Raw genomic sequence first — 23,851 nt, forward strand, 5'->3', positions numbered from 1 at the left:
GCCCTCCCCGTCCCAGCAGCCTGTGCGCACTCCCCCCTCACCACCCCTCCGTTCCCAGGGTACCCCGCGCGCCCCGCCGGAGCCGCAAGATGGCGGACACAATGAGGGGGAGCCGCCTCTTCGCGGCCTGACCGCGCCGAGCCCGCCGAGCCCACCGCCCTCCGCCGCCCCCCACGGCCCCTCACCCCCTCTCAGCGTCCCGCCCCGCCCGACCCGGCCCGGCCCGGCCGTTCCCGCCGCCGCCCGGAGCCCCGCCCGGCTGCCCTCAGCGCCGCCGCCCTCGCTCTGCGCGGCCCGGCGGGCGGGATGAAGCTGACGGACAACGTGCTGCGGAGCTTCCGCGTGGCTAAGGTCTTCCGCGAGAACTCGGACAAGATCAACTGCTTCGACTTCAGCCCCAACGGCGAGACCGTCATTTCCAGCAGCGACGATGACTCCATCGTTCTCTATGACTGCCAGGAGGGCAAGTAAGTGGCGGGGCTGAGGGCTGCGGCCTTCGGGCTCTGGGGCCGTGGGGATTGTCCGCGGTGGCCTTTGGGAACAAACTGCCCACAGATCTCGCCGCTCAGCTTTGGCTTTAGCTTCTCTCCTGTTCTTTTTTAGCCTAGGTTTGTCAGTAGAATCTCAGCCGCACTGATGGCAGCAGCGTGGGTTTGCCTGCTCTACGGGTATGCTTGTTGTCTTGGTAGGCTAGAGACAGTGGTGGTAATTTCGTAAGTGTAAGCAAAAGTTCTGTGGGAGCCAAACAGTTGCTAAGCCTGAAGGGTTCGGTCTGGTCACATTTCCAGGTCTCGCGATTGCTGCAGGTATGCAACTGACTTCTTGGGCATCTCTGGGCGCAAGTCTCGCTAATTAATAGAGAAGAGGTTGTGAGCAATGTGCAGATGTGCCCTTCTAATGCCTCATTTGAGTATAACCTCTTGGCTAAATGCTTTAAGCCAAAAAGTGCAAATGGTGTGGCGTGTATCACTACAGATTCTAAAAATCTGAAGGTGTTTTCCATAAAACTGTAGTAGTATCTTGGATCGCCACAGGCAAATGTGGTCCTCTGTGTTTTAAATAATTTTCTCTAGTTGTCTCCTTATCTGTAAAGTGCAGTTAAAATATGTGTGATTTGCCCTTGTCTTCAAATATTATCTTAGTTTAGATGTACTTAATCAAGGTGTTGATTGATTTCTATTACCTAAGGGTAATGACTTGAGGGTGTGTTTCTGTTTCTCACTTAAACGTCCAGTTTTATCTTTATTCTACCATTGATCACATCGTGCTCATCTTTTTTTTTGGATAAACTCTCAGAAATTTGCAGAACACTTGAGATCTGATGCTCCTGTTTAGAAGACAGAAACCTACACCAAGGATGTTTGTAGTCTATGAGAGCTGGAACAATTTGAGCCAAATGGTGTCATTATACAATTAAAATGCAAGTGTGCATTTGTCTGCTTTAAATTCCTTCCAATTTTAAGTTTTACATGTGCTTATTGGTGTAGGGATGTAGTTCTGAGATTGTTAGTTGTTCTTGGTATTTTTTGTCAAGTCAGGACTGGGAAACATCACATCTACGCAAAACATAAAAGGAAAACAAGTGTGTGTGTTATAGGACAGGGAATAGAGAGGTCAGAGTAATACTGTAAAAAAAAGGTAAAAAGAAATGGCTTTAGAATGTTTATACAGAGGTATTTCAGTGTTGTATATATTTTCTGGTAATTCAGGTATTCCTAACCCTCCTGCTTTTCCAAGCAGGCCAAGATATCATATTTACTGAGAGGAAAGATTGCCTCCTGCATGTTCTCTTAATTTTGTGGCACCCCTATTATATCTTACTTTAGACTTCTGGGTTGTTTGATTGCTTTACACACTAAAGTTGTTGGTGTTCCCCATCTACTAGAATGAACTCTGATGTGAAAATATTTAATTTTTATTTATGTAAGAACAGATAACTCTATACATATGGAGTGTGCCATGGATCGTATCCCAGATCTTATTATATACAGTAGTAGCAGGTCTGATGTTAATGCAGATGGTATTGATTGCTCTTCCCCTTTCAAACTTGTAAAGAACAGTTTGATGGGTTAGGAGCCTTTTGGCCCTTTCATTCCAATCTCCATCTAATCCTGATGTGCTTTATAGTCAGAGGGTTTGCTTTAATTAAGTTAAATGTAGATCAGTGGTCCTCTACTGCAGTGCTGCGGGGCAATGAGAGTAGTTTCAAGGTAACTTCTGCATCAAGATGAAGTTCTCTAGTGGTTATAAAATTTTAAAATTATTTGAAAACTTCTCACGTACTATCAGCTGGCTTAAAAGTGTAGCTGTGATTTTTAGGGGTAGCTGGGGATGCAGGACACGCTTGTTCTCTAACCTGGAAAGTTTTGCTTTGAATAACTTTGTCACAGGAAATTCATGTAAAGATGGTATTTCAGGTCTCTGAGTGATCAATGATTGCTGTGGCGGTTTCAGGCTTGTAGTTGGTTTATTTTTCCTTATAAGTCACAATTTCAAGAGCTTGAAACTCTCACCTGCTTGGATATAATGTCCAGGAGACAGTTAAATGTCCTGCTTTCTGGGGTTTAATGTAGGATATCCTACTACAACAAATGGCCTGAAATGCCTTTCCCTGTGTAAAAGTGGGAAAATTTGGTGTGTATCCTCTGTTAATGAGCACTTCTGCTGGTAGAATTAAAATGCAGCTGTTTGGTTGTACTTTAGGAATATCCTCACCTAGTTTGATTTGTTTTGCCACACGAAAATGAGTTGTACGGCTCTATGAGAATGTGTCCAATCCCATCGTGGTGAACTTCAGCTTCTGACAGTTTCAGGACAGTTGAAACAGTACTGTGTAGCCAGGGGCTGACAGGACAAGATTATTTCCTTAACATGTATTGTTCTGGGCTTAGGCAACTGACATTGCATCCAATAATTTTGGTCCAGAGATTTCATCTCTATTTCAAAATGTGCAAGCAACTAAGTTGTTATTAAATTTTTAACCCATCCTGCATCACCAAATCCCTTCACAGCAGGATGGCTCAGAAGCATAACTAAGAGGCTAACTGGAGTCTGGACTTAAGGAAGGATTGTGGGAACTTGTAGGACAGTTCTGTGTTGGGATGTACAGCAATCCCTGAGACTGGGAAAAGCTGCACATTGGTGACCCTGCTATGATAGAATGGTGCTCTAGTAAAGTTTAGCTTGTATTTTAGTATATATCAATTATGTGTTATGGATGCAAATAAAGTGATGGGTCTGGACTCCTGCTTAGCCGTGGTGTTTGCTGGGCACATCCACATTCCTGCTAGTGTGTGATGTTTCACCCATAGCAGCAGTGATGCAAACCAAGGCATGGATGATACTACAAATCTTGCCTGTGTTTTGTTTCATCTTTGTAGCAGATTTGAGTGAGATCTTCTATTTTTCTTTGTCAATATTGCTTTTTTTGTAGGTGGGCTGGATAGATTGACCTTGACCTTGGAATTGTTTTGTGATTGTGATTTGTTGTTAAAAAGTAGTTTTCTTGTTTGTGTTTAAAATGGTTAACTGGCAACAGGTCTTAACGTGCAGTGACATACTTCTGTTTGTATCAGTTTACATGAAAACTTCACCTTTTATAGAACACAGAACTCTCCATCTTTTTGGTAAATGTGCCTTTGGCTGTCTATCTTTATTGTCCCTCTATATATTAATTTATTCTAAATAGATCTTCTAAGGTTTAAACTTGTAATAGACAAGGAAAAGCCAAACTGGGCATGGGAGAATCTAATATATAATATATTTTGAGATTTTTTTTTTTTTTTTTTTTGTTCTTGGTTTGTTGTTGGGTTTTATTCCCACTAGGTTGGTCAATAGCATAGCTGAGGTAACTTTGGAAAGCAATGTGGGGAAGTATATCATACATAATGTTAGAGTGTGTCAGAATTTAAACTAGGTGTAGTTTTTTCTGTGGCATGTTTGGATCTGAAGAACGATTTTAAAAACTGCTGGAGGAACTGGGCAAGAATCAGTGGAGGTTTGGTCTGTGATGCAGGTGGTATGTGGCTTTTCACTGCATTTGCTGTATTGGCTTTCACTTCATGGGAACTTGTCCCCAGCAAATATGTTTGAAGTCAAAGCCCTATGGCTTCTGCTGTTTGAGAACTGATATTTAAGAATGAATGTCGGTTTTTGTTCTTATAATAAATGTCTCCAACTTGTGCTCTTGTTTGGGTGTGTCAGGTTGAGGCTAATGAAGAAAGGAAAAAGTCCAGCATAATAGGAATGCCTTGCCTGAGGGTGTAGTCTGACAAACTTTTCTCTTGGCAGCAGTATTGGTTTCGACTGCTCCTGCTGTTTGTTTCTGTTCCCATGCTGTTGTCTTTGGTTGTGTGGGTAAAGTATTCTGTGGGCCTGTGTAATAACCAGAGTTATGAATTTCTGGATTAAAAATAACTTCAGGAAGAGATGGTGTTTCTGGTGTTGATCAGTACCCTCGCTGGCCAACTGCCCAACTCCAAAACCTTCATGTTCCCTTAGCTGTGGATGAAAGGGGAAGGAGGATGATGGAGATGTTGCACTGCTCAAACAGGCACCACTGCTGTGAGATACCCTGATTAGCCAGCTGCTTTTAAGCTTACTCTGCAGTTTAAATTTCTAGTACTACAGTGCATTACCTGCTTACCAGACCCCCAGAACCCAGTTTTGTAGGTTGTGTTGGCTTTCACCAGAGTGTTTTTCATTCTTTTGCAAAATGTTAAATTTGAGTTTCTTGCCGTAAGATTGGATACAAGTATAATTCTGCAGTGGTTTGGAAAAGTCCCTGTATTACTATGTCTGTTATGGATGACTGGTATATATGTGTTTGGGTTAGTACCCCGGGAATGAGAAGCCCTGTTCTAGGTTTTAAAGAACAGAAAACAAAGACAAATTATAATCAATTTAAGATAAGCAGCAGATAAATAGGAGATTTAAAAGGGCAAGGGCACAGTAAGGCAATGCTGCTTGCTGTGCTCATTGTATTAGCTCCTCCTTTTCTTGTTGCAGTAGATGTCATAGGAAAAGGAATTTTTGGAGGAGACACATGCATTTTACAGGTGTTACAGAGAACTCCTCAAGCCTAGGGATTGTTTTGGAGAAACAAGATCCTTGTTTGAAAATCATATACAAAAGCTTTTCTTTCTCTGTATAAAAACATCTGACTTCTTGAAATTGTGTAATGCCTCAGTGGGAACAGGCCTTGTTGATGTGAGTTTTGTTTTAAGATTTTTTTTGCAGAGAGTGCAATTATTCCTGCTTCCTCCTGACAGGCCGAAGAGGACCCTGTACAGTAAGAAGTATGGAGTGGATCTCATCAGATACACACATGCTGCCAACACTGTTGTGTACAGCTCCAACAAAATAGATGGTAAGTGATGCACTGGAGTGGAGCATATTAATCTCCTTACACTACATGTCTGGATAATTAGTGCTAAAGATTTTGGGAAAAGTTATAACAACTCTGTAGTCCCTAATGCATGTGGTCATGGGCAAGGTGCATTGTATTAACCTGTTTTGCAGGTATTGGGTGGGAAAATTACCTCAGGAACATGCTGTAGGAATGCTGGTGCTTGTTTCCAAACATTTTTTCTGTTGAATTGCTACCAATCTGCTTGTGAAGATTTCCTCAAGACCTCTGGACTTATTTCCTGTTGCCTGATTCCAGGCTGAGGTAGTAGTTTGTACAGTTTGAGGGTCTGTGATACCACCCGGTACAGGAGATAACTGTACAGGCCACTGCCTTGCCTGGGACAGAGCACTGCCAGCAGTGAGGATCAGCACAATTCCCCAGTGCTTCCTCCTTAGCAAAGGAGGATGGAATTCTGCATGGATACTTCGGAGATCAGGTAATGACAGTTCTTGCAGTAAAAATGAGAGATGAGTCTTTACAGCAAGTTTGAAGCACATTGGTTCTATCCAATGGAGCCAGCTGGTGTTAGGGATTTATATTTTGGATAATCACCTCAGGTCACTTAGAGCTTTTTAGAACTGTCACCAGTACCACACTTTCAGCTTGTTCAGTCAGCTTCAGTTTGCTTGCCAAATACTGGAGGGTGGTTTAGACCTCTGATCTCAGCTTGATGAGCAACCTCAGGCTAAAATGAGAACTTGATATTTTTTTCACAGATAGAAACTTACGCTGAATGAGCCTTTCAAAACATTCTGAACACAGTAGCTCCTCTGACAGTCAAAACACCCAGTACATGTTGCATCCTCTTGGCACATGTTCTTCTGAGTCAGAAGTAAAAATGTCCTTGACCCTCAGCAGGACTTGTTGTTCCAGCAGTACAGAGTCTGCACATGAAGATTAAAAAAGTGGCTTCTGTCTTTTAATAATTGTTTCCTCTTAGAAGGATTTCTTTCAATTTTGGGGAGGAAGTCTCAACGGCTTCTTCCAGAGTTGTGGGCTACTCTTGGTATGTTCACCTATACTCAGGATAAAATTGGCACTTGAGAAATGTTGTGCTGCTGCTCTCATCTATTCAATTGATGTTTAAGGTTGCTTGAAGTGCGCTAAGCTTTAGATTACTCTGTCCTCTTCTTAGAGCTTAGTGCAGAGAAAGTGTGAAGCTGTTGACTGTCAGATTAAACAAAAAGAAGAGTTTTGCTTTTTTTAAAAACTGCTAGTTTTTAATGATCTTGTCCTGGCTTTGAAGTTATGGTTTTATCTTTAGCTGAGTGCCAGAATTAGTACATTTCCTGTGTGTACTGCTTAGTTGGAGATTTGTTTGCTGAATGTGTATGTAGGAAAGAGAGCAATATTCATGCTACAGAGCGATGCAAAGTGGTACCATCGACTCTGTAAATTTGAAGCTCTCCACTTTGTGAGAGCGATGGAATAAAACCTGCCGCTACTTAAATTTTAGCACCTTTGAAATTACCTTGCATAAATCACATGACAGTTGTTTTTAAAGTGTAATGTGACTTCAGACTGTGGGAAGTATCTTTTCCTGTAGTCTAATTTTCAGTTCTGCTTAAGAACTGAGTTGGTTTATCTAACTTGACTCTCTTTCCAAGTCTTACTTGAAATTAAATGACCAGACTTAAGCACTGTGGTGAGATTACTATTGCTCTGAGGAGCAAGTTACTGTGTGATCACTTTCAGATAACCTTGGGCTGGTGGTGTAATAAAGCTTATGGTCTGTTTATGTTTCAGACACAATCCGATACCTCTCCCTGCACGACAACAAATACATTCGCTATTTCCCAGGGCACACAAAAAGGTGAGATGTGGCTTGGGGACAGGACAGGAGAAATTGAAATGAGAATGGTAAGGGGCTTGAGTTCCATTAGACTTGTTTCATGCTGCTTTTTGCTTTGTTCAGTTGCGGGTCTGTCCGCAGCTGTTGGGGTGGGTGTTGCTCCGTTCACTTTGGTTTGTCTCTGATGCATATTGGTTTCTGTATTGCAGAGTGGTTGCCCTTTCAATGTCTCCAGTGGATGATACTTTTATTTCTGGATCTCTGGATAAAACGATTCGACTTTGGGATCTCCGCTCTCCAAATTGCCAGGTAGGTTATAAAATTCGTGTGCACAATGTGTTGAATTTTCAGTTGGAAGGATAAAAAATGGATGTGTGTTTGTAACAGACTAAAAATACTGCCAGAAGTGTGTGCTGTTGATTCAGTGTTGACACCTTCCTGAAGGAGCACGGATCAGGAATCTCTGTGCAGTGTGTGTGTATTACTGGTGTAACACCACTCGCTCTCACCTGTGTCTGTTGGAGAGGCACTGGGGAGGGCAAGAAATAACACCCACAGCTGATGAAAGAAGAGAAGGGCTGGATGTCATCAGCTTGTTCATCAGGTTGCTACCTTATGCAGAGAGTATTCTCTCTGAGCTGGCATCCTTCCTGTGTTGAGAATTCATCTTCATTCTGAGTGTTTGTAGTGTGTGTCTGAAATTGGTGCCTTGATGCAATTAAATTTGATGAAGAAACTGGTGATCTAGAGTAACACAGCAGCTATATGGTCTGCCACCTCCTTGCATCACCTCTGTTGGTCATCAGAACTGTTTGTGAACAGATTTGACTTGATAGCAAGACAGAATCCTGTTTGTTTTTGTTTACTTATTTTGCTGGAATACTTCACTTTTTTTTTTTTTTTTTTTTTTTTTTTAGTGGAAGCAGGCTTGTAAGGGCTGAGAAATATACAAGAACTGGAAGCAGTGGCAGGAATGAAAGATTGGAAGTAGAATCTCTACCTTTAGCGATGCTGACTTGTTTTATCCTGGTACCTGGGTACATAGTGTGGTGCTCTCATATTTCCCCCATCTCCCTGGGACCATTTTGCTAATGAGACAGAGGTCTTTTTGTTTATTCCAGATGATGGAACTGTAAATGAAAGAGAAAGTTGTATTTCTTACAAAATGTTTTTATCATTCTTCAAACCAAGCCTTGTCTGGCAGATCTTAATTCTGCTTTTTTTGGGGGAGTATGCCTTTAACTCCAGTGTAGGTTTCCCTTGGGGTGAATCTCCATCTCTAAGTTGCTGCAGATGAGATAGGGTTGTAAGTGCAGTAGCAATTCTGTGCTTTATGCTAATGTCTGAACTTGTAAGAATAGTAGAACTAGGACTTGTAACTGGAAGCTGCATGTGCCAGGTCTGGGAAACAGGTTGAGGAAGTGTTACTTGTAGTTTTCAGTTGGTCCATGAGATGGCAGTCATTCTGCCTGGAAATATTCCCAGGAAACCAGAGCTGGCACACTCCGCAGGGCCCTGAGCATTGGCTGAGCTCACTGCCTGCCTGTGCCTTCAGAGACCACAGGGAAAACTGACCTACAAGGGGAAGGAGAGAAGTAGTAAAATCTCTAGACTAGAGAGAAATGCAGAAAAAAAAATGCAGAAACTTGTTAAATGTATTACACATGTAATCAAAGATGTGTTCTTGTTTATGAGCATACAGTTCATAAAAATGTTTGACTAACATGCACAGACTGCTAGTCATATTTTGTGTGCTGTTCTGCTCACAGTGGACTCAAAGGGTGGTGGAGAAATGTGAACATCAGTCTTGCAAAATAATTCTGTTTATTTCTATTTCTAGGGTTTAATGCATCTCCAAGGGAAGCCAGTGTGTTCTTTTGACCCAGAAGGGTTGATTTTTGCTGCTGGAGTCAATTCTGAAATGGTGAAGCTTTATGATCTCCGTTCTTTTGATAAGGTGAGGTACCCTAAACTTCCCTTCTTACAGCTTTTATCTTGCAAGAAGTAATCTAAACTCAGTGCTCAGAGGCTGGGTTGTGTACTTGAGCTTACTGTCTGGGGTGCCTCCTTGGCATCTAGAGAGTTCTGAGTGAGCACACATCTCATGGATAGAAAGAGATACAAATCCTGAGGTACACTCTGAACCAGTGTTAAAGTGCTAGCTCTTGAACCTGCTCCAAACTCCAGCTAGGCTCTTTGTTGTGCGGTTTTGGCCTTTCTTTCCTTGCTGTGTATTCTGGAAGAGCACTGGCAAAGATTGAGCCAGGACTGTCAGAAAGGATGGAAATTTCAAAGGAAACTGTAGTGGTGTGGGCAGCTGAACTGAATAAGCACTGAGCATAGTTAGGTCCATGGTTTTCAAAACTCAGAGAACGATTACACTGGTTCAAACTCTCTAAGTTCATTTAGCAGCCTTGTTCAAAAACTTATTTCAATCTTAATTTAATTTGTGCTGTTGATTGTGGTAGAGTATGAAACTGGTGGATTGAAACAGCCTATTGCACTTTTTTTGTTTTGTTTTGTTTTGTTTTGTTTTGTTTTGGAAACTGGATTCCTATGTTGAAACTTACACATGCAGTGATATGTTTGCCTTGACACTGTCTTTGGTATCTTAGGGCTACGGATTTTCTTTTAAAAATCTGAAATGTTTTCCTGTGCTAACAGATTCTTGTAAACAATAATGCATAGTCTTCCTCATATTTCCCATTTTCCCTGTGCAGGGGCCATTTGCTACATTTAAGATGCAGTATGACCGAACATGTGAGTGGACAGGCCTGAAGTTCAGCAATGACGGGAAACTCATCCTCATCTCAACAAACGGCGGCTTCATTCGGCTGATCGATGCCTTCAAAGGAGCTGTCCTGCACACCTTTGGGGTGAGCCTGCTGCCTGTGCTACTTGCTGGAAAACTTGGTGTTAGTTTGGGGAGCAGGTGCCCTTTGGTTGTGAGATTGCTGTGCATACACTCTCTACTACATATTCTCCTGTTTTGTGCCATAGGGTTATAACAATAGTAAGGCTGTCACGCTGGAGGCATCTTTCACACCAGACTCTCAGTTCATCATGATAGGTAAGATAATTCTTGGCAAGAATTGCAGTGCTCTGAAATTAGCCGTGTTACATAGGGCTAAAGCTGTGTCTGTTGGGAAACAGAATGTATTTAAATAATACAATGCAGCTGTAAGCTTTCTTTGCACTGACAGTGTTCTGTTTTATTAGATTGCTCAGTGTTCTCTAGACTGAAATGTAAAAAAGCCTTCAAGAAGTCTTTTCTTAAATGTAAATACTGTTCCAAAATAGATGAGAAACCAGGAAACTCTTGTAGAGTGGGAAGACCAGTCACACAGTTTGTTAGTGGTCCTCTACCTGTGGCTAGGACACTCTCATGTGCTGCCTCACAGCATTTTGTGGCTGTGTTGTGGCCATCCCCTGTTTCCTGGTGACTAAAGCACATGTTTGTGCTTGGGTGACTGGTCTTGTAGCTTGGTGCATTTGTACATCCTCAGAAGTGTTCTGCATTGCTGATATACTGAGGCAGCTGCAGTTTGTTCATGTGGCTCTTGTAAATCCCCATATCTGTGGAACAAGCTCTTAACCCTTGACAGAAGCTATAGGCATCTGCCTGGTGGCTCCCAGTGTATGATTCCCCTGGCCCTCTGCAAGATGGACTCCTAAGGGAAGCAGGTGGCAAAAATGAGCTTGAAGCTCCTGTACAGCCTGGTGCTGCACCTTGGGCACCCCAGAATGTACACTTCAGTCACCTGCTGCCCAACAGGACCTGTGGGCACAAGTCAGATGAGTCTGTGTGGTGCTGCCCCTTCCTAGAACTTTATATTTTGTTCTTATTTCTGTGGCTGATATATCAAATATGTTTAACTTTGTAGTAATTTGATATCCAGATCCTCATTTTTCCTGTATGAGTGATGGTCTTGGCAAAGCTTCTTTTCTTTTGTTCTGGCTGAGAACTTCCTGATAGCAGAGAAGAGGGGTGGGGTGTTTGTTTAGTGTGTCTCTGGAGAGCACTTTATTGCACATATTTACTTTTCTGTTGCGCTCTTCCAAATTAAAACAGTAGTAGAAGTTCCAAACCACTTATTCCTGTTCGGTTTTTACATAAAGTTGCAACTTGTGCTTCTTAATTTTTTTTCCTGAAAGGCTACAGGCATAAATACAGAAGCAGAAGAAAATGCTTTGCATTTTTATTAGAAATCCTATTTAAAATGAGTCTAAAGCAGAACTGAATTATAAAAATACAAAATTCTCAGCCTCAGAGTTTGAAAAATGCCATTTTAAAGTGAAAAACTTGTCGCTTTATATTAGTGTGGAGAGTCAATATCTCCAGGGGAGCTTCTGATATTTGGCTTAGTGCACTGAGATCTGGTTACCTTCCATGGTAGGGGCTTTGGTTTGACTCTGTGCCCACTGAGACATTACCTGTGTCTGAACTGAGAACTTGTGTGAACAATGACTCTTTTCCCAGCACTTGGCCTCTGCACATTGATGCAGGTTGGTCAGCGTCTCTCCTCCACAGCTGGAGATGTCAGCTCTCCTTTCCTGGTGGAGAGTACTACAGGGTAAGATTAGTTAACATCTTTGCCTGAATAGTGTTTCCCTGTTGTGTAGTTGAGTCTCTGCAGTGCAAGGGTACAAACCTGCTGTTTGGATACAGGTGTTTTAACTCCGTGATGTTTTGTACACGCCCTTGTGACACTTGGAGAACTCTACAGGTTGTCTTATGAAGTTGAGACCTGCCTAAAGTTCTGACAGGAAAAAAAAAGTTCTTTCTTTCCTCTGCTGACCTTCAGTGCATCTTGCAAATCTTGTTTTCCACTCCTACCTTCAGGTTCGGAGGATGGGAAGATCCATGTTTGGAATGGAGAAAGTGGGATGAAGGTGGCTGTCCTAGATGGAAAACACACAGGTCCTATAACCTGTCTGCAGTTCAATCCAAAATTCATGACTTTCGCTAGTGCATGTTCCAATATGGTAAGGAAGTGGGCTTTAAGTTCCTCTGAGCTCCATGAGGTGCTGATCCTTCCAGAGATGAATCTGAGAAGGCTCAGTGCCTCTCATGTGTGCTTGCAGAAGGTGGCAGCTCCTGTAGGGTGGGGTTGGAGAGATCTGTGTTCTGCTATGAAAAGATGTTATCTTTCCTCCTCTGTAGGCCTTCTGGTTGCCAACTATCGATGACTAATTCCTGTGGCTGCTGTCGGATGGCTCCTGTACTGCTAACAGCAGCAAGTCATTGCAAGCATAGTTTTGGAATTCCCTACATCTCCTAGACTGTGTTCCTGTTCCTGCGTATTTTCCATGTCTTACCTTTATCTACAGCATTCCGTTGTGAGGACTGCTCCTCTGGGCCTCCTGGCACACTCAAAAAACAGCATGATACAAGTTCTTACCTTCCAGTCCATGCCCAGCAGGCTTTAGCCCAAGGTGGAACTGACACAGTGTTATTTCTTAGAGCCGTGAAGTCTGTTTTATCTACAAAATGTTTGTGGCATTTTTTAAGGCTGTAATTATGTGTTTTCCTGCTGTAAGTGCACAAGGCTATTGATGTTCCAACATGGAGCGTGCAGTTCCTTTCCATAAGTGCATGTTTTTAACGTCTGGGATCTTTGGTTTCACTGCAGTCCACAGATGCAAGTACTTCTGTGCCAAATGTGAACACTGACAGTTTTCAACAGCAGATGCTGGATTCTCTTGCAGTGGAACATGCACCAGAAGTGTGGGTAGCTGTGAATGTACCTCATACATCTTGTCATCCTTTTTTTTGGCAATTTAGTGTGCAACTGCACAGGTTTCATCCACTGTCAGAGGTTACCAAATTCTCCCTGCTGTTTGCTGTGTCAACATCCTGGAGGTGTAGACAGCACTGCTGAGGTCCGGCCAGTGTCCCGAGCAATAAAGGAGTCTGTCAGCAGGAAGATGGAGAAACCACACTGAGACTGGAAGCACAGTCTGCCTCTGTATCTTCCTTATGTACCATCTTGGCTGATCTTACTTGTAAATATCATGGGGTGGGTGGGCAGTGGGAATGGGCCATATTTTTTTACTTTTAGATATAAAAGAATATGATGTGGGCCAGTAATGTGAGGTGTCTAGGCTGTTTACTTTCACTGATGCAGTTTTTCTGCCCCCTGGTCTGTAAATAAACTCCATGAAATTCATCCCACACCAGGCTTAGACCGGTATCCCTTTGTTGGTAAAACTGATGTGTGGGTAGTCCATCACACAGTTTGTTACTGATCTGCAGGTTTCAGTGACAGTCCCAAAAGAGCAATGCATCCTTTGTCAGATGGTGTCTTCAGAAATTAATTTTAAAAATCTTAGGCATGACTGTGCTGACTCTGCTTTGCTGTGGGCCTGCTCCAAGGAATGCCCCTGCAGAGAGATAGGGAGGGACATGCTCTCCTGCCTCAGGGGCTTGTAGCACAGAAAAGCTGGCAGGCTGGTCTTCAAGCCCAGTTCCAATTTCTTTTTCCTGAAATGCTGCTTCAATGGAATGCATCCACCAGCAAGCTGGGACAGGCCTGGTGAAAATGTAGCGTTCACTGTATTCTTGCCTTTCCAAACACACTTGGGTTTGTGCTGGGTCACAGCTTGGGTAATCTGTTCTTTCCCTTGCCCAGTCACATGTGCTTCCATGCTCAGAAATATGAAAAGCTGGCAAGGTGACAAGACAATAATGGGCATGTTCTCTCTGCTCTCTAGTGCCACTCCATACTGGCAAACCATGCTGGAGTGTTTTCCTTAGGTCAGTTGTCCTGATGTTCCCCTGTTGCAGCAAAGTTCATCTCAGCTGTATACAGTTCACATCATGACTCTGGAAAAGTAAATGCCTTGTAGAACAGCTGTTTCTGTTTTGCCTTTTGCATTTTTTTTCCCTCATTCCATGGAAAGGTGCTGTGCTAAGAGCAGGGCATGGGCACTGAGCATTTCTGCGCTGCTGGGTCTGTTCAGGTCAGAGCACTGCTCACACCGTGGTGCTCCATCTGTGCTGTGCTTGTGGCTCTGCTGCTGCTGCCACACAGCATTTCTAACCACAGGTCTGCCATGTGAGTTTGCCTCCTCCAGCAGCGGGTTGGTGGATGCTTTCCCTCTGCTTCTCACAGGCCTGCTGCTGGAGATGCACATGAGAGGTTCATGTCCTCTTCCTGTGCTGTCCCACCATCGCCTGTAAATAAAACTGTCCCGTGCAGAAGATGGTTTTCTTGGGCCCCAGTCACTTGAACTCAGCAGTGTTGCATTTCAGCCTGCTTGGTGCTATTTTACCTTTGTTGGTATTTGCAGTGCTTTGTAAAAAGCAGATAATTGGGGTTTGTAGTGTGTTCTAACAGTCAAACTTCAGCGTCCAGTAGTAAATTATCTTTGAGGTTTTTCAAGTCTTTTGCCTGAGGAAGCGAGCAGATGGCCTCTGGCCATATTCCTTGTTACTTTTCACAGGGAAGCATTTGGAAGTCTTTTATTCTATAAAAGCTCTTTGTTAATGTGGTTTTGAGCACTTGTCTAGAGGTTGTTGTTCAGCTCTCTTCTTGCAGTGTTGTAAAACATGGTATGTTGTGGCATGGAATGTTGAAGGAAAAGGGAACCAGAGGAGTGGTTTAGGAGGGTACACACACAAGCACATCAGTGGCTCTCTGGAGTGAAGAGGGATATTCAGGCTCAGGTACAACAGCACTAGTTCTCCGTTCAGGGTGGGAGCTGAGCGCCTTCCAGGGCCCACTGCCACCCACACAGGCAGAGACATCTCTCTTGCTGTATCATGGAGTGCTTTCCATCTGGCTTTAAAACAGGGGAATGTGCCAAGTGTTAGGGAACTTGAGAATTGTGTTTCAGACAGTTGGACAGGAAAGGTGAATAAAGCTTTTAGCTTTCCACTTCTACGTGCTTCTCTAGGTGTCTCAGGGCTGCAATTCCTATATTCTTTAGGGCTGCCAGCTAATGAGAAACAGATCTGATGGAAAATCAGCCTTCCCATGTCTGACAGAACAGCCAAGCAGCAAACAGCATTCCTCCTCCAAATCTGACATGTAAATCCCCCCTTGTTCTTTGGGATGAAGTAAAGACCTTTTTTCACAACAAGGGGGAAATGAGACTGGAGAGCCCACCTCTAAGTAAGCACTGTGGTGGCTGAGCATGTCTGCCTGGCCTGTAGGAGATTTCAGATGTCATTCTCCAAGTCAGTCTTGAAAGATTTTTATTACTTTATAGGAGCTCCCAGGTCATGGATTCATGCCCCAATCCCTGCTTTGGAGGGTGCAGGAACAATTGAGTGACAAATCTGGAAGCAGCAGGGTGTCATTTCCTATGCCTCTTGGCTGTATTAGCACTTTAAGAGACTTCACCTTGGTTTTGGGTCAGGGGCAGGAACCTGGTGAGCCTTTCAGAAAATGGTCTGTGTGGTCGTGAGCTGCTATAGGGAGTTGGACTCCTCAGTGGTATCTTCCAGTGAGTGTAAATACATAAAGTCAAATTATGCTTTGTCACAAAATACTACCTATGTGGAGAATTCAATGTTGTGGCTGTGACAAATAAATATTTTGTAGAGAGACCACCTGAGTGCTGTAAATTCTGCGTTTGTCCAGTGTGATACAACTTGCTGGTTTCTTAGAAGGGGAATGTTAAATTCACCCATTTTTAGAAATTTCCCTTTGTTTTGGAGTCAGAAATTCTGTAGTGGAAATCATGATTCTTTGAGGTTACCCCTCCATAAATTGCCCATTTTAAGAGGGGGGTTTTTTGCCTATGAATGTATCAGGATAGGGAAGCCTTGTGATAGCTACATATGGAGCTTGGTGCCTAAGTAAAGAGGCATTCACAGCAGCCTGTGGTCTAGATGGAAAAGCTGAGCTCTTTCTCAGCAAGAAGATGAGAAAATAACTTACTGGATTTGAGTAACAGGAATCTTGGATCGTTACAGTTAATGCATATAAATGTCTTACATCTGCTGAAGGGAGGACAGCAGCCAGTATCATTACCATAGGTGAATCCTCATGTGCATTGTTTTCAGGTCAAACTTAAGAGGATGGGGGGAAAGTGAAGCTGGATAGAAATGTTTTTTATTCTACCCCTTGCTTAAACCTCAGCAGATAGCTGAGAAGTCTGCCCCATTGCTGGGGCGACTTTCTTCCCAGTGCAGGAAATAATCTTTTGGCACCAAGCCCTTGCAGCAGTTCTGGTAAGGAGATGCTTCTGGTGACAAGCAAAGACAAATTAAAAGCAAAAACTCCCCAGTGATTTTCTGAGGCTGTTTTCCTCCAGCCCAGATCTGTGTAAAATCCCCAGCAGGAATAACACCACAGTAAGATGCATGGGAAAAAAAAACAAAGTACTTTTATTTGGACTTTCATCCTTGTGGAACTTAAACACACACTGGGGTTTGGCTGCTCCTCTAGGGAATCCTGGAACTTGTGTAATGAGTAATGAAAACCAAAGTGGGGACTCAGGGAGATGGGAAGCTTGTCCAGACCTGAATTTGCCTAGCTAATAAACAAATTGGGAAGCAGATCCTCAGAGTTTAAGACAACTCTGCTGTGTGTGCTGAACTTTCTGTTGGAAAGAGTGCTTGAGATTCAGCACTGCAGGCAAATTGCAACAAACCGGTTTTATTTTACTTGGAGCTCTTCTACTCAATCAGCTGATGCACTGAAACACCTTGATTCTCATCAGTGCTGCAGCTACAAAACCTGCTTTGCTACCAGAAATGACCTGAATAGAGAAAGTGTCAGTAAGTGTGGATTAAGATTTGTTAGAAATCTGTACACTGTGTTACTAATGCACTTCAGTGTTCTTAAATAAGTGTAAGGCACATATCTTTGCACAGGAGTCTTCTGTATACCAGGGTGAAGCTTCACCTGGCTCCATCCTCTGGGTTTGAGGTGCTGCCTACAAATGGCAACTGTCTCAAGAGGTCTGGGCTACTGTTCCAGCATTCCCATGCCACAGGCATGGCTGTGCCCAATGCTGTCTTGGCAGCAGCTCCCAGGTTTTCAGCACATCTCACGTTACAGCAAATGGATACGAGAGATGCTTTAGCTTATGCATCCAGTTCAGCTTAGTTCAAGTCTGATTAAAAGCCAGCTCTTCAGACTGGTTGGATCTCAATTGATCCTTATTGCTCAATATTAAAAAGGGAGAGGGATCAGTAGAAATATGGATTTGAGTGTCACTGTACCGCAAAGATCTTGGAAAAAGTGCCCTTTGGCTTGCATGGTCCCCTTTGCAGGTTCTCCTTGGTCCAGCAATGAGGAGGGGGAGTGATTTGTTGCCCACTGTGCTTCTCTTGCATGTTGTTAAGGAGAGCTAATCTTGTTCATCCTGTGCCAAGTGCTGGCTGTGCATTTCAGGTTCCACTGCAAATGGTCTTGCTGGAAGAGAGTGCACACGTGTGCAGCAGACATCCCTCAGTCTCAGGCTGATGCTGAATGGCACCACAGTAAGGGAACACAGAGATGCTGACAGTCAGTCCTCTTCCCTGTTGTGTAGTGGGATGACAAATACAGAGATGTCATCATAGGATGCCTCATGGCTGTCATCCAGCATCCACTGGTGGCCTCTTTTCTTTCCCCGTGCTCTGCATACCAAGCACTTGGCCAGCTCTGAAAACCTGTGGGTAGAAAAATGAAGGCTTTGAAGTACAACATTGAGATATGGCTTGTCAAAATAGCAAGGTTTTTTAAGACATCAGCTTTATAATTGTTACTTTAGGATGGGGACAGATTAGCAGGCAGTTTCCAAAGTCATAGAAAAGAGTGGTCATGCCAGAGCTGACCTGGAAACAGTGGGATCTCAGCCTGCTTTAGGTCTGACCAGGTTCTTTGGAAGGGAAAACAAAGGCAAAGCTGGTATTACCTTTGAGGATCTGTCCTGTTTTCTGCAAGGAAGCTCCTGACCACACGGGCCACCTCGTCGTTGCACAGAACATCCCAAAGGCCATCAGTTGCCATGATGAGGACATCATCTTCCTTAATGTCATGCAGAGCAAAGTCAAATACGTTCACCTGGAAAGCAGAGGAGTAAATCTGTGACAATTCCTGCAATGTAACAGAGGAGTAAGGGGGATGAGACTTCCCCTGAGAGATAACACACTGGGACCAGGGTGCTTGGAGAAATGCTAAGACCTGCCAAGTCTGTAAAAGCCCATCCTACAGAGGAGCATCTTGTTTAATTCTACCCTACAATTCCCATGTGCTGTGACTGACCTTAGGAATGCAGGAGAGGAAGGGTTTGACTTCAATGTTGGTGTCGATGACCTTGAGATGATGATCCCCCAGGCCTCGAGAGACAGCCAGAGTCCCCAGCAGGCGAGCCTGGCCCCAAACAAAGCAAAACAGGATTGGAACATCGGGGTGTGGTGCCTTTACTGGCTGACCTATGTGTTGCTTTAGGACCTTTCTCCAAGCATCATGCAGAACCGCTTCTGGGGACTTTGGAGATGGAGAAGTGATTAGATGCAATAGCCTGATGGGAGCATAGAAACAGCCTGACTGTGAATGGCTCCATGTGGCCCATGTGCCCTGGAGTTAGTACATGTGCTCTGGGTAATGCTACAGTCCTCAAGGAAGCCCATGGTGACACCTGCTCTTGGTTTGAAGTGGAAAGAAAGAAAACTGGGTTGGTTTGGGGGTGTCTGTTCTGGCAAAGAAGGTTCTGCACTGACTAAGTAAACAGGGTGGCATGTGGGTTGTAGTGCTGGGGGAGGTGGTGGGACTTTACTCAACCCCAGCAGGCAGATACTGGATGGGTGCAGTCACTGCTTCTCCCTACCTCCTTCCCTTTCCAGGCTCCTTTCTCAGCCTTTCCTTGAGGACAGTTTGTGGGAAAGGCACTAGAGCTAAAGGAGACAGTCCCAAGTGGGAGCTGATGAAGTTCTCATCTGAATCGAGTTCCTGTGCAAGGGAAGATGAGGAAAGGGCAGGCTCCCTAAGGGCTGCTGTACTCTGGAGGAGAATGCTCCAGAGGGCTCTGGGTTGCACCAGCCAGGCTGGAAGCTGTTGTATCCTGACTGTGGGACTGTGCTGTGCTAGAGAACAGCAGAGCTCCAGCTGTAGTGCCCCAGAGTGTGACTGAGTGACAGGGACACTGAGGACCCCCAGAAGACTTGCCTGTGCCTTCCCAGTGTGTAAAGCATTAAGCTACCTGCTTCCCATGACCATGGACAAGAGGATACTTGAGGTCAGCCTTCTCCACCGTCTTGTACCCCCTGGAACAGAGAATTCACTGTTGATTTGGAATTTGCCTGACTTGATAGTACAACCCAGCCAGAGCATTCTGACTCTGATTGAACCCTTGTGGTGTCCCCATGCACAGGCAGCTCACTGAGGATGTGGCACAGTGATCCTCACTCTTCCCTTCCTCCCCAGCTTGTACCTGCAGCAGCTTGGGACTCCCTGAACAGCCCCACTGTGATGGATGCCTGAAGGACCATCCTGACTGTTTTCTAACCACCCTGCAGGGCCTTGGTCCTTGGGAGGGAGCTGCTCACAGCACCCTTCCCTACCAACCGTGGTGCTGCTCTCACTAGCAGGATGTGCCCCTTCTCCCTTCACTTCCCCATGGGTGTGAGCAGGTAGAGCTGCCCTGTGCTGCAGCCTTGCCCTCAGGCAGAAGGGACTCACCAGCCCTCCATGAAGTAATCCCGGTACAGCACTTTCTGGCCCACGTCATCTCCCTTCAGCCTCCGTGGGAACTCAAAGCGGGTGAATTCACCATCCAGGAGCTTGGGGAACAGGAAAGCCTGGAGGAGGGAATGGAGGGGTGAGCATGGACAGGTTCTGCTTCAGTGAAGTTGGGCACCAGAGCTGCTGCTGCCTCAGGACTGGTACTCCTAGCAGCAGAATGGAGACAGGAATTGGGAAAGCATGTTCCAATGAGGACATGAACATCTCCCACACTAAAGACTGTTGGCTGAACTTCTACCCCAGCCCTCCCAGGCTAGTGCCAGCTGACATTATGGCCACATAGTGGCCCTCAAGGAAAGCTAGAGGTCCTCTGGTCACAAGCCCTCTCTGGCCCAGTGGGATGCCTGCAGCTGGATTGTCTGATGTGTGGAAGGAATCACTCACCAAGTGCTGGATTCGCTGCCTCTCTGACTCGGGGGTGAATTCACTGCTCATAGGTATAATGTTGTCCTTCAGGACAAGAATTGCCCTACAAGGGGGAAGAGGCAAAGCTCAGCTATGCCAGAGAATAGCTGTGCACCAAAAACTGTTAAAAAATGCCACTGTGTTTCAAACAGCTTCATTGCAATTGCACTGTTGCAGCAGAGAACTGTGCTTGCCTGGTTTTCCAGTGTTCACTGTTAGAGGAATCTGGGGCCACAACCAAGTGAGGGAAATCACCCTTCACTTTTAAACACCTGCCAGGCTGAGTGTACTGCTGCATTGCCACCCCAATGCTGTGTCTGGGCAGCTTTAGTCCCTTGAAATCTCCAAAGTGTTCCAGAAGGCATGAGAGCACCTTTCTTCCAACAAACAGGTCCTGTGCCAGGCAGAAGGGGGATGGCTAGGCTGCACATTTACTATCTGTAGGATTAAATCAGAGTTGTGGTTTAACCTGGCAGCTAAACACCACACAGTCACTCAGTCCCTCCCCCACACCCAGTGGGACAGGGCAGGTAATTTGGAAAAAGGAAAGTAAAATCTGTGGGTTGAGAGAAAGTAAGTTTATTAGGACAGGAATGGAGAGAAAAACATAATGAGAAAATAGTTAGAATACAGAAAACAACTGATGCACAGTGGTGAGCAATTGCTCACCAACTGCTGACTGATGTCCAGCCACTTGCCCAGCAGTGGCCCCAGGCTACCTTTCCCCTCAGTTCACACACTGATCATGGTTCCATGTGGTCTGAACAATCCCTTGGCTCGCTCGGGGTCAGCTATCCTTGCTGTGTCCCCTCCCAGCTTCTTGTGCCCCCAAAACCACCTTGCTGGTAGAGTGAGAAGCTGAAAAATCCTTGACTGTTGCTGAGCAGTGCTTGCACAACTTACACAACAGTGGCTTTTCAACAGTACTCTCTAGAACTCTATCCCAGCTGAAACTAGTAAGATCCTAGGAACCTTGCTTAACTCTCAGCTCTCATCCCAAGCAACTTCCTCCTTTTATTATGACTCACCTGCTGTCCCCAGCATTGGCCACATACAGCTTTCCCTGGAAATAAAGGGCAGCCAGAGCAGTGCAACCTCCTGTCTGGTTTGTAGCCTCCATCTCCTGGCCAATGACTTCATCCTGTTGGTTTCAACAAGTTTGGAGAATGGCATGACCTGGGCTGCTGCTTTTTAGACACTGTCTCATCCCTCCCAGCAAAAATCCAGAACCAAAACTGACCGTGGATGGGCCACAGGAAACCAACAAAGTAACAGACAATGTTGCTTCTATACAGCCTACACAGCTGCTGCTCCTGCACTGTGGAGGCTTTAGGAGGATGATGGGGAGAGCTCAGACTTGTATATGCTGTATGAGCATGACAATAGCCACCTTCCTGTCCTATAGAATTGTGAAGAGCTACTGTAGTTTTGCTCTGGGTCAACACTGCCAACATACAACTCTGGGCTGGCCTTGGGGTTTGACCCAGAGTGATCCCAGCATGTTTAAAGGTTTGGCCCTATGTTCCAGCCTATTTAATGAGCAGAACTGCAGACTCTGCCCTTCCAGGGCTCAGGGAGGGACAGACTGTGCCCAGAAGGACTGGTGTCCAGGGTACTCACACATTCCTGGAAGGCATTCTCCAGGGCTCCCACCACCAAGTCTGCTGCATGGATGTGCTTCTCCTCCACGAACTGGGGGTCACTGTCACAAACACAGCGACCGCTGAGGTGCATGGGGGGCTGAGCCTCGATGATGCCTCCCACAACCTCCTCCAGCTTCTGCTTGATGCAGTAGTGCAAATAGTTGGAGGCAATGATGGCAGCATCTGGGCCACCGTGGCCATCAAACAGCGCCCAGTAGTGACCAGTCAGAAACTGCTGTGAGGAACAGGGACAAGACAGGGGCTGAAGAAGTTGTACAGATGCCACTGTATGTGCTTTGCCTGGCTTTTCCACCCCAGCTACCCTTCCCTGCCACTGGTAAACCTCCTGTGCAGCTCAAACTCAAGTGATGCCCACGTGCTGCTCTGCCAGACCCATCATCTGAGCTCTGAGCATCTGGATTTGCACCACACACCCTCATGTGCTGTATTATGGGAGGTCGGGCCATCTCACAAGAAGTGAGGCAGAGCCTGGTGAGAGCATCCTGTGTGCCCAGCTCACACTGCTGCCCAAGTGATGGCAAGACATACTGGCCCTTGAAAGCACAGGGAGGACAGGAAAGGTGAGGGCACCAAGGGCTTGGAAGATCTCAAATGCTGCAAGTCTTGGGCCATGGAAGCAGAAATGGCATTTACAGACAGAGCTATGTATTTACTGGCCACAGAGTACACAGGTCCCCTAAACCCACCCAAGGAAGGGTTTCAGCACGTGGGAATGTAGGACTGATGGAGAAATCCTGTGTTTCCTGAACCTGCACCCTTGGATGGCAGCAAAAGGCTGGCAGCAGGGTAAGCACAGCCTGCCTGGGGTCAATACCTGTGTGGAGCACAGGATCAGCCATTCCTCATCCTCCTCCAGGCCTGGCTCTCTCCTCCGGACAGAGATCTGACAGCAGGCTGCCTGGTCCTCATTGAACTGCGACTTCTCAGCATTGATAACCCTGCAAACACTCCAGGTGAGGTGTGGGGACACCCTGCACCTCTCCTCTCCAGCCCCTGCAAACAGCTGCACCTTGCCCCTCCTTCCCAGCCCCATGCTCCCTGCTCCCTTTTCAAACTCATGGATCTCTTTGCTGATGACTGAAATAGTTAACTCATTTATGTGCAGCAGGGAAAAGCCCAGCTGAGGACACAGAGACCTGCACCCTGGCCTCAGGCAGCCCTAATCAGCAGCCCAATCGTGCCATTTCCTTATTGACACAGCGCATTGCAGAACCACCACCCTGCTTTTCCTTCCAGCCCTGGGAATGTTTGTCCCTGGATGGGTGTGCTCTCTGCGTTTCACGCTGTGCCATCCCAACACCATGGGGTCGTGACATGGTCTGGCCAGGACACGGGGACAGCTCCTGGCTGGAGTTATGCCTGAGACAGTTAAAACAGCAAACCAAAATGTGGTCTTCCCCTTCCTTTGTTTTAAAGACATTTCGTTAAGAGCGGTGCTGCTCTCGGGGCTGCCCTGGCCACTTGTCACAGCCCTGGTGCGGCTGGCAGGGGATGGTGTCCCCGGAGGATTCAAACCCTGTGGGGCACAGAGCCGCTCTGCCCTCGCCCGCAGGTGGGGCAGGGGGCTGCACCCCGCCAGGAGCCCCCCGCACCCCGCACACCCCTAAACCCGCACTATTCCCGGTACCAGCCCCGGGACCCCCGCCCGCTCGGCCCCACTCACTCGGCGTATCCCGCGCCCCAGGGCAGCGCCCGCCCGGGCCCGGCTCCCCTCACGGCCCGCCCGCCCCGCGCGGCCTCCTCGGCGCCGCCGGGCAGGAACTTGGGCCGGCGGTAGCGCAGGGCGGGGGGCGGCGGGCCCGGGCCCGGAGCGGGGGCTCTGCCGGGCCGCTCGGCGGGGCCGCCCCGCCGCCAGCGCCGCAGCCACTCGCCCGACATGGCGGGGCAGCTGGGGCTC

The 23,851-nt window shown here is 46.0% G+C and overlaps 2 protein-coding genes across 2 annotated transcripts; one reads left to right on the forward strand and one right to left on the reverse strand.

Moving 5' to 3' along the window:
- The first annotated feature begins 71 nt into the window (after positions 1-71).
- WDR82 (WD repeat domain 82) lies at positions 72-15,760 on the forward strand. Its single transcript, XM_056501520.1, has 9 exons — positions 72-467; positions 5,271-5,368; positions 7,157-7,223; positions 7,412-7,511; positions 9,043-9,159; positions 9,923-10,078; positions 10,203-10,272; positions 12,046-12,188; positions 12,367-15,760. The coding sequence occupies exons 1-9, from the start codon at positions 307-309 to the stop codon at positions 12,394-12,396; spliced, it is 942 nt and encodes a 313-aa protein (XP_056357495.1). The 5' UTR covers positions 72-306; the 3' UTR covers positions 12,397-15,760.
- Positions 15,284-23,832, reverse strand: PPM1M (protein phosphatase, Mg2+/Mn2+ dependent 1M). The gene is made up of 10 exons (XM_056501517.1): positions 23,618-23,832; positions 22,769-22,892; positions 21,911-22,165; positions 21,319-21,431; positions 20,270-20,354; positions 19,823-19,941; positions 19,344-19,407; positions 18,407-18,514; positions 18,057-18,205; positions 15,284-17,811 (listed from the first exon to the last, which is right to left on the reverse strand). Exons 1-10 carry the CDS (start codon positions 23,830-23,832, stop codon positions 17,667-17,669), a joined length of 1,377 nt encoding a protein of 458 aa, XP_056357492.1. The 3' UTR covers positions 15,284-17,666.
- Between the last annotated feature and the right edge of the window lie 19 nt (positions 23,833-23,851).

This window comes from Oenanthe melanoleuca, chromosome 12 (assembly GCF_029582105.1).
Source record: "Oenanthe melanoleuca isolate GR-GAL-2019-014 chromosome 12, OMel1.0, whole genome shotgun sequence".
Taxonomy (NCBI): domain Eukaryota; kingdom Metazoa; phylum Chordata; class Aves; order Passeriformes; family Muscicapidae; genus Oenanthe; species Oenanthe melanoleuca.

What these genes read in the sequence shown, in the direction of transcription:
- WDR82 (XM_056501520.1), top strand. Translation starts at nt 307, where the DNA reads ATGAAGCTGACGGACAACGTGCTGCGGAGCTTCCGCGTGGCTAAGGTC. An exon ending in TATGACTGCCAGGAGGGCAA is followed by an intron (nt 468 to 5,270) that starts GTAAGTGGCGGG and finishes TCCTCCTGACAG; the next exon opens with GCCGAAGAGGACCCTGTACA. An exon ending in TCCGCTCTCCAAATTGCCAG is followed by an intron (nt 7,512 to 9,042) that starts GTAGGTTATAAA and finishes TTCTATTTCTAG; the next exon opens with GGTTTAATGCATCTCCAAGG.
- PPM1M (XM_056501517.1), bottom strand. Translation starts at nt 23,832, where the DNA reads ATGTCGGGCGAGTGGCTGCGGCGCTGGCGGCGGGGCGGCCCCGCCGAG. An exon ending in TGGGGCGCGGGATACGCCGA is followed by an intron (nt 22,893 to 23,617) that starts GTGAGTGGGGCC and finishes GAGTGTTTGCAG; the next exon opens with GGTTATCAATGCTGAGAAGT. An exon ending in TGATCCTGTGCTCCACACAG is followed by an intron (nt 22,166 to 22,768) that starts GTATTGACCCCA and finishes TCCTCACAGCAG; the next exon opens with TTTCTGACTGGTCACTACTG.